General features: G+C 45.9%; 1 protein-coding gene across 1 annotated transcript; it reads right to left on the bottom strand.

The window, feature by feature from the left end:
• Window positions 1–317: 317 nt before the first annotated feature.
• On the bottom strand, window positions 318–4,187 carry LOC146300431 (hyaluronan synthase 1-like). The gene is made up of 5 exons (XM_084702371.1): window positions 4,055–4,187; window positions 3,035–3,735; window positions 2,653–2,878; window positions 2,341–2,473; window positions 318–2,098 (listed from the first exon to the last, which is right to left on the bottom strand). Exons 2-5 carry the CDS (start codon window positions 3,719–3,721, stop codon window positions 1,423–1,425), a joined length of 1,722 nt encoding a protein of 573 aa, XP_084558497.1. The 5' UTR covers window positions 3,722–3,735; window positions 4,055–4,187; the 3' UTR covers window positions 318–1,422.
• Window positions 4,188–9,992: the final 5,805 nt, after the last annotated feature.

The following is a 9,992-nucleotide window of genomic DNA, read 5'->3' as shown; positions in this document are numbered from 1 at the left end:
ATGTAACTTGACAACTCGTCTCAACCTCAGTAACAGAGAGCTTGGATGTACACAATTCCTCCCTGATAGATTGAGCTAACACAGTGCCAGGGGTGGAGGCTGGGTGGGGAGAGAGCCAAGGAAATATGAGCGTTTGTTAACAAACGCCCTGTTAACATTGGTCAGGATGACTGGATGTGTGTAGTATGACAGTGATGTTGTAAACTGATGGAGCAGCCCACTTGGAAACTCCTGTCTGAAGTTAGAGAGATGCAAGTGCAGGTCAAAGCAACTGATAATGAAAGAAACTAACAAAAATCACTTCTCTTTATCGTCTGTAGAAAATGTTTATTTGTTCATTGCTTGAGTCCCAAAGAAATGAACAATTCACATTAAAATGTTCCAGAATACATTTATCAAATACAATAGAAAGTGCTTTAAAACATATTCAAAAACACATACAATAATATAAAAAAACAAGCAAAGTGTCTCCATACTTCACATGACCCAAGAGTCGTTGGCTGTGACATGCACTTTGATAAATAATAGTTTCCTCTACCTCTGTTGTCTGGTCTGTCTTTCCCCTGGCACTGTAAACATTATGAAACAGCAGTCCATATTCCCAGACTAAGCTTAGGGTCCAGGGCACCCTACTAGTCCTGTTCTCTGCTGCTTCTCTCTCCTCTATCATTATCTCCATGCTTCATGTCACACATCACACCCAGCTCTCCTGCTGAGCAAAGGTTCCCCCACATAGGGGACACTGTTAATACTTCACTTGTCTCGGTGGGGATTCAAGGAGTTGGAGGAGAGAACATCCGCTTTCCAGTGCTTGTTTTCTAAAGAGCGTTTTTAGAGACAAGAACTTTCTATCCATGTGCAGCGATTAGATGCAAAAGTTAAAACATATTATTTCTTCAATATCATGAGGTTTCCATGCGGCGCTTCACGACGCATTCTGCAGTGAACACTGAGCTGTCTCTGAGTCCTTGTCATTACAATCTACAATATCAATGGCTCCAAACACATCATTACATGAGGAAACACCATCATTGAATAGTTTTGTTCCATACAACCGAGTTCTAGTGCAGTCTGTTCTGTGATCTCCTGAGAAGTACAGTACATGGGCTTCAAGCTCATTTTCATTTAGTTGTGCTAACACAGCTGTAAAAACTCCTCCAGCAGCAACATGGCACAAGGTACAACTACACTGTAAACTGTTAATGGTAGATGGTGTAGCTGTCAATCAGGAACTGATCTTTTTGGTGAATGCTACAGCAGCTGCATAAAAGCCATGTGTCAAATAAATTATAATACCAACAAAACAAAACAAAACAAGTAAGAAAATAAATTAAACACACAAATACTTAACAATTGTATGGTTAAAAAAACAAACAAGTGAATGCGTTCAAGTCTGTTTCACCCCTCCAGGGAACGCAACCCCTACACACTGACATTGTAACTCTGGGAGCGTTTCCTGCAGGCCCGGCGGAACCACACCCAGTAGAGGATGACCATGAAGAGCCAGTAACACACATAGGCCACACAACCGAATATCAGAAACTTGGTTTCCTCAATCTTGGCTGCAGTGTCCCAGTCCTTCTGGGTCTCCTTGTAGATGGTGAAGCCTAGCCCACTCAACAAGAGGGCCGCCCACACCGACAGGGGGAGCAGGGGGAGGTAGTTCCCCACCATCTTCAGTCTCCCGGAGGTCCCCCAGCTGCTCTTGTTCATGGTGAGGATGGCAAAGTACTTGGCAGGCAGCAGGCTGGTCATGTAGAGGGCGGAGTACAGGGACATGAACACCATCACCAGGTCTCGTCGCAGCAGGCAGGCGTACACTGCCTTCACCAGGCCAATCAGCTGGATGCAGCACAGGACCCAGAGGATATCCCACAAGGTGCCCGTCCAGAATAACTGGATGATGGTCGCCGTGACGAAGAAGGGGAAGACGCCAGAGATGATGGACTCGTAGGTCATCCAGAGGTGGTGCTTGTGCCACCACATGGCATTGTAGAGCCATTCCCGAAAGTAAGACTTGGTCCAGCGTGTCTGCTGGCTGAGCCAGCGTAAGAACTGAGCAGGAGTCTCCGTGTAGCACTTGGAGCGTGCGGTGTACCTGACAGGAGGAGGCGTGGAGAGATAATCAATGAGCATCAAAATAGTAAACGAGCACAGCGTGACATGCTCTTTCATTCTGTTTTTCAGCCCTGCAATTTCTCACAAATGGGTATAATTGGCCAAAGTGGATTCAGGGAAATTGACTCTGAGTTCAATTTAAAAGAGAGATGATGAAAATAACAGCCTGTGAACAATCCAGGTGAGCTACCTCACTCGCAGCTTGTCAAGCGCAGTACTCACTTAGTGGCGTAGCCCATACTGAGCATTCGGTTGGTGAGGTGCCTGTCATCCCCGAATGTGCAGTGAGTTCCCAGGAACATCTGATTGTACCAGGACTCTAGAAACTGCTGGAGAAGGTCATTCCTGTACAGTCCTGAGGTAAACAAACAGGAAAAATCAGGAAAAATAGGATGAAGAGTAATTGGGAATATCTTTATGATCCGAGTCACTTTTAGCATGTAGTATTAGGCTCTCATGCAAACATCATGTCATCATATTTTACTTTATTATGATAACGTCTTACAGTACGGTCAAGTGTTAAGATTTTCTTACCCAGGGGCCCGCTGATGCAGGAGACACAGTTGAAGAAGGATTGGCAGGACCTCTCGATGTTGAAGGCCATCCAGTACCTGAGGCTGCTCATGAAGCTGATGTAGGACTCCTTCAGGTTCAAGATCATCACGTCTCCTCCCACCGCACCGTAGCTGGGGTCGCTCTCCAGCACCTTGCACAGCTCCAGCGTGGCCAGAGGATCTAGCTTGGTGTCAGAATCACACACCTGGGGGGAGCGGGGAGAGAGACACTGGTGAGGAGGAGAAACAATGAGAGAAAGAGAGAGTCTGGATTCTATCGTGTGGTTTTGATTGGTTTGAAATGTGCCATTGTTTTGCTCTGACACAATCAATGGACTGATTCTCCGAAAGCAAAATCTCACCTGTATGTAGTCTACCGAGGATCCCAGGGCCTTAAATGCTGTGTACATGACCTCCCTCTTCCCGCCCCACTTCTGCATGATGCACACACATCTCCTGCTGTTGATCAGGTCCTCCACTTCCCTCCTCTGAGGATCCTCTCCCATCCCATAACCAGCGTCTCCCCCTGGGCCGTTCGCTCCGGCCACACCCTCTTCTCTGGTGGGGTCCCAAGTATGGTAGTTGTTCCTCCACACATAGCAGCCAGGGTCCTGGTCGGAAAACACCTCGCGGAACATCTCCAGCATGTACAGGTCGTCCTCTGAGTTTCCATCCACCACCATGATGATCCGTAGCAGCTCCGGGGGGTAATTGAGACCCCGGATGGAGTGGAGGCACTCCCGGAGGTAGGCCGGGTCCTCCTGGTAGGCGGAGATGGTGAGGCCAACGGTCTTGGTGAAGGTGCAGGCCGCCTTGCGGGCTCTCATGCTCTGGTGCTCCATGTAGGCAAACAGGCTCTGGAGCAGCACATGGAGCCCCAACAGCAGGCCGTAGAAGCCGAAGGAGATGATGCCGTACTGGGACGACACCAGCTGGAAACCCTGAACGTAGGCCCACACCATCACCCCGAGGACACAGAGGGCGAAGAGGAAGGTGAAGAAGGCACGGACTATCAAGCCCGCTCTCCTCAGCAGTGGTTTCAGTTCCATTCTGTTTCCTTTGTCTGTCAATAACAGACAAAAAAAGAAAAAACTGTATAAGAATATAACATAACCTTGTCTTTCTTGATGGCCTGTAAGAGTTTTGCAAGAGGGTGATTATAATTGTCATTTGATTGTATTCTATAATGGAGATGTGTCTATGCATAAAATACCTAATGCGTTATGTGCATAATGTGCATAAACACAAGGACAAAGACAACAGATACAACAACAATGCATTCAATTACAAATTCCACAATTATTCAAGCTTTTGAAAACCTATAATAATAACCTTATAATACAATATTCATATTAATAATACAGTCCCAAACACATTATTACCAGCAATCACAGTGATGATAGTTGTCTAAAGAATGGCTAGTCTTGTTTTCAATTAAGTCATGAAACATTTGTCAACTTTGGTACAAATCAGGCTAGAGCAGTTCAGAAAAGCATTGCATCAAACCATGTTATTATTTAATCAATCTTTAAAAGATAGCAAGTTTGCTTGGTTTTCTTTATGACGTCGGTTTGATGAGTATTTATGAATTTATCTTCGACTAATGAGACAATGATTTCACTAAGTGTTGAGTAAATAACCGTGTGGGTATGTGTAATTACCTTTTATGCATCCAATGTTCCTTCGTTCCTGAATTTTTCGAGGCTTCCCCTCTTTGTAACTCCCTCTTTGGTCTGGCAACTTGTGTGAGGATCATTGCTTTATAAACTTGAGGACACTTGAGAATTACAGTGAAGCCCATAGTAAATCGTCAGAGCAATTACACGTCGGTGAGTAAGCACATGTTGCGTCAAGGGTACGTTGTAGGAGTCCCGTAGCCTGTATCCTTGACAATTCAATAATCACAGAGAACATTCAGCTGAATTTTGTGAAAGAAAAAATATTACACAATGTCTTTAGATTCGGCAATCTTTAATAGAGGTCACCGATCCTTTGATTCCTTGATCACCCTCAATCGTTTTACATATTTTTCTTATTTAACATCAATGAGAGACGATATTTCAAGCAATAGTTTGCGCTCACTGAGCTTGATTAGGCCAACAGATTTGTGACGCTGGAGGTCAAATAACGCACACTCATCCTGGTAAGATAGCTGTCACATCCACGTGCAAACATTTACCTTCGAGCAGACACGCTCAGCATCTTTTGATGAGCTGAGTATCAGTATAATCGTGGATGGTCAAGTCGTTTGCTGCCCTCTAGTGGCGAGGAATAACAGCATACGCGCAACAACAAATACTACCGACCATTACGTATTCTTAATGACGTGTTTTAGTTGACAAATGTAATCAGACATCATCAAGAATATAATTGAGTTTACATATAAATATAATCGTTCAAAATACCTGAATTAAAAATAAAGCTATAACGTAAACAACATCTTTTTTAGAGACCCTATGTATTGACAGGTTTAAAACTCATCAGTGTCATTGAATGCTCACTTCATGTCACAGTAGCATAACACAACAACCTTCTCTGGTTCAAGAATCACTGGGAGGCAGCATTTGTAAACCCAACCCATGCGCTTAGCCTCAGTAGCATTGCTGACCCAAAAAGCTGTTTGGTTTTATTTATAAAATCATTACAAGGTTTCAGTTGGCCCTGATAGCCTTTCTGTCCTTTGACTGTCCACTAGTTCGGGTCCACAGCCCATAACCACAGTTTTGGACGAGCCCCATTCCCCGGGTCCTGGTGACCCAAATAGCAGTCATCAGCCCGCAGGTTCAACAGAGCCTTGGGCTGGTCTACATGATGTCATTGTGAAGGGTGTGGTCATTGATGTATTTAGGACGGTGGCTTGGCTGCCCTGCTTGAACAAGTTGGGAATAAGGCACTCTTCTGTTCCGTCAGTAAGATCTTCAATTAAGTTTGAGTTGGGCCTTATCTTCAAGGCTTTTTCAACTGTTGCTAAAGTCTTTGCATGGTGCATAAACCCTATTTGACAGTTTTTTTTCTCTAATTCTGTAGATAGTTTTGTAACCAGCAGGGGGAGTCAGAGATACACGTGAGATGACTACATTCTGCATCATTCAGTGTGCTTTATTGTTAAATCACCCATAGGTCTCCTCAAATCTGGACCAATGAGGGCTGTCTAGCTTGATGCCATTGTGTTCTTGATCCAGGAGACGTAGTTGCACACTTTGGTGTAGACTCCAGGCTTCTTCTTCAGAGCACAGCCATGCCCCCAGGACACAACGCCCTGCAGCTGCCCATCACACACCATGGGACCACCAGAGTCGCCCTGGGAGGGTAGGGAGACAGGGATGGGAAGGAGATGAAGCACAGACACAAAGGGAGAGAGAACTGGTTGGGGGGGCGGGGTTGATTGATAGCTGTCCATCATTTCAAATGTCTCATTTGTGTGACAGCTAGATAACAGCAGCTGAATGTATGAATTACAAACTCATTCAGTTTCTGGGTGATGACGGTGTATGTTACCTGACAGGAGTCCTTGCCTCCCTCCTTTCACACCCTTTAAAGGGTGTGACAACAAACACAAATCTAAAATATCCCAGTGAAATCAAACAGTTATTAATTAAATTACCGATAATGACTTAATGAGACTATGCAGCGTTAGGTGGGACATAGTATGCAGCAACAACCACAACAGATCAAGATGGCTGCTACTGCCCCTAGTGCCGAAACAATAACTGTTGTCCACTTTCCGAACCAGAATTTCAACATATTGGTGAAGTAGTTGTCCACTCCGCTGTTTTCTGCCAGCTCCTTTGTCAATGTTGTCAGCCCTTTAATGCCCTTATTACTGAGCCATCTGGTGCAGTGCTGTTAGGAATAAACATACAGCATAAGGTCCAAAAGATCTTGCACACTCCACCCTTTTCGGCTAACAACATATCTAATGCCATCTGATTCTGCAAAGTCATGATGATTGTTCTGTCTAACTGTTTGGCCAACCCTTCAACCGCATCCCTTGTATAGTTCACAAAACGCTGTTGGTTATGTAATTTATCCAAACCATGTTTTTGTTTAAAGAAGGTTAGAGGAACAAAGATTTGAATCCCGCCAAAATCTAATTTATTGCCTTATATTGGTCTGGAACCCCTCAGGTATGCCTACAGCATCTAGCCAAATTCCTGAATCAAATGATCCTTTAATCGCCCTTTTTTGTCTCTTGAATTTGTCAATTCCCTTGTGTGCCATCTCTTCAGTGTTGCTGTCTGTCCCTGGGTGTACTTGAGGCTGGCCATACACATCTAGTGTTGCTGTCTGTCCCTGGGTGTACTTGAGGCTGGCCATACACATCTAGTGTTGCTGTCTGTCCCTGGGTGTACTTGAGGCTGGCCATACACATCTCCTTTGTACCAACACTACTGGTGGTGCTCAGACAGTTCAATGCCACCATTCCTCCCACTCCCCTCAGTATAGAGATACTTAATAATAGTCCTACAGTTACCCTTGTCCCGTATAGCCCTGACACTTTGAAGGGGTAACCATAGGTCGAGTCTTGTCAGTATCCATTTACTTGGTCAGAAAGGAGAATACCAACTGGGCTAGAATTAGTATAGTTATTGCTATTAATCATGCAGTGAGCACGTCAGCTAGGTTGTACTTCTCATTATCGCTATTCGGTTGTTGTCTAATTGGTTGTGTTGTTCTAACTGGGCGTCTAAATGATTCTAACTGGACTACTCTATGTTTATTGTTTCCATTAGTCTTCGGGTTTGTCAATGGGTTTTTTTCTTTTTTTCTGAGCAGCACAGATCCTTTCTTACCACCCCCAAAGTACGGGATGGGGCCTCGGTGCACAGTGTGTGAGGTGGTGCCAATGAGCTCCGCTCTTTCTTCTAACTTTCAGGGCATGGGAGGTGCGTTCTATCACCTGCCACGGGTCTGTACTTAGGGTCAGTCCACTTTCGTTTGTGTCTCCAAAATCTCCTGGCCCTACCTCTGCCCCCCCAATCTCCTGGCCCTACCTCTGCTTCCCCAATCTCCTGGCCCTACCTCTGCTTCCCCAGTCTCCTGGCCCTACCTCTGCTTCCCCAATCTCCTGGCCCTACCTCTGCCCCCCCAATCTCCTGGCCCTACCTCTGCTTCCCCAATCTCCTGGCCCTACCTCTGCCCCCCCAATCTCCTGGCCCTACCTCTGCTTCCCCAATCTCCTGGCCCTACCTCTGCTTCCCCAATCTCCTGGCCCTACCTCTGCTTCCCCAATCTCCAGGCCCTACCTCTGCTTCCCCAATCTCCTGGCCCTACCTCTGCTTCCCCAATCTCCAGGCCCTACCTATGCTTCGCGTTCTCTCACATAGTTTTCCACAACTCTTTCATGAAAGGTGCCACCATTTAGTGCCACCGTCTGTTTCTGTTTTTTTTTCATGGTTCTTCTTCTGTGCTGTTGCATGTGCTTGTGCCATCAGTATTGCCACTAATTTTGCTGGTGCCACTAGTCTTCCATCATGTGCCCTCCACAGGCCATCTTTTTCTGTAGCTCCTTTGTGTATCCACAGGTTCTGTTCGTACACTCCTGCTTCCTTCTGTATCTCCACAAGGTTTTGAGTGGTCAAGGATGGCCTGATTGATTTGGCCAGACACATCATTTGCTTCTTGTATCCTCCTGCCAGCTTGGCTGCTCTGTCTGCCTCTGTCTTGGCTGCTCTGTCTGCCTCTGTCTTGGCTTCTCTGTCTGCCTCTGTCTTGGCTGCTCTGTCTGCCTCTGTCTTGGCTGCTCTGTCTGCCTCTGTCTTGGCTGCTCTGTCTGCCTCTGTCTTGGCTGCTCTGTCTAATCATTTCCTTGTGCTACATGGGAGTCGCCTATCTGGTGTTGCCGTTGTGGGCAGCAGTACTGCCTCTAGATATCTTTTTAGAGCTAAGGAATGTCTGACAGATGTTTGCTTAGTTCCAATGCTCTAGTGAGTGCTTGGATTTCTGATAGCTGTGCCGAGGCCAGTTGAGAGATGATTTCTGCTTCCCAGGTGGTGTGGTCGTTCCATTTGTCGAATCCTTCCTGCTGTGGTATGTATATTCCCCCACTTGGTTTACCTCTTCCCCCTCCTCTCTTGTGTAGCCAAATATTCCTCTTGGTTTATTGTTGTAGCCATTTTGGTTGTAGCCAGAGCCATGGTCCATCTGGCCTTGAGGGCAGTCTCTGGCCCAATGACGTTAATCCCCACAGGTAAAACATCCAGGCTGGCCATTTGTGTATCCTGCTTTGGGTGAGCCTCCTCTTCCACTTCCTCTTGGATGGCCTTGTTGGTAGGGCCTATAGGTTCCAGCTGGGGGATAGTTCTGTGGAACTTGTGGGTGTGAATATTGAGGCTGTGGATATTGAGACTGTGGATATTGAGGCTGTGGATATTGAGGCTGTGGATATTGAGACTGTGGATATTGAGGCTGTGGATATTGAGGCTGTGGATATTGAGACTGTGGATATTGAGGCTGTGAATATTGAGGCTGTGGTTGTGCTGGTGGTGGCCGCTGCATTGGCCGCTTGTGCTCCATCGTTGACTCGTCCAGTCACTTCTATCATCATGTGTGCTTTCTCCACTATCATCTGTGTTTTTTAGCCTTCTTCTTATCATTGGCCAGGTGTTTTTTTTTCAGAAACCAGGGGTCTCATTTATGAAGGGGCGTACGCACAAAACAGGGCTAAAAATGTGCCACTTGTGGGTAATCTGTGATTTATAAAGGGAACATTCCTTACAGGTGTGCGTATGTATGGTTTTATAAGGGTTCAGATGGCTGAGCGGTTAGGGAATTGGGCTATTAATCAGAGGGTTGTTGGTTCGATTCCCAGGCGTACTAAATGATGTTGTTTCCTTGGGCCCTTCACCCTACTTGGTTCGGGGAGAATGTCCCTGTACTTACTGTTGATGCTTATAAGACCGTTTGCTCAATAACTAAATGTAAACATGTCCAATTTTTGGGGCCATTTTAGGCTTTTGGACACAAGTACACTTTTAGTAAGAATCCTACGCACAGTTTTAAAAATGAGACCCCTGGAGTTTCAGTGGTTGTTTTGTCAGTCTCTTCAGTGTTTCACTCTCATCGTCTTCTTCTGCCCTGTTTCTCTGGTGATGTATGAGGTGTTCCCTCCACTCTCCCATGGGTTTACTGTCCAAGCCCACCACGTCTTCTAGCTTTTTCTGAACAGGCTTGAGGAGTGCTCTCACCACGGCTGCCCTCCACAGCATATGTTAAGCGTCTGTGGTGTCGTGGCATTCTCCAGTCCCTTCAAACCATATGTAGCCTGGCAAAATCGAACCAGCACAGGGCACAAATATATTTTTGGGGTCTTTATTCTGG

This window comes from Hypomesus nipponensis, chromosome 2, assembly GCF_054491055.1.
Source record: "Hypomesus nipponensis isolate SF chromosome 2, ASM5449105v1, whole genome shotgun sequence".
Lineage (NCBI taxonomy): Eukaryota > Metazoa > Chordata > Actinopteri > Osmeriformes > Osmeridae > Hypomesus > Hypomesus nipponensis.
The sequence above is the reverse complement of the archived record's forward strand: the minus strand, read 5'-3'. Positions and strand labels throughout refer to the sequence as shown.

Excerpts from the sequence above, each read along its gene's own strand:
- LOC146300431 (XM_084702371.1), bottom strand. The coding sequence starts at position 3,721 with ATGGAACTGAAACCACTGCTGAGGAGAGCGGGCTTGATAGTCCGTGCC. Across the intron at positions 2,879-3,034 it reads CCTCGGTAGACTACATACAG|GTGTGTGATTCTGACACCAA; the intron begins GTGAGATTTTGC and ends CGCTCCCCCCAG. Across the intron at positions 2,099-2,340 it reads AGTATGGGCTACGCCACTAA|GTACACCGCACGCTCCAAGT; the intron begins GTGAGTACTGCG and ends TCCTCCTGTCAG.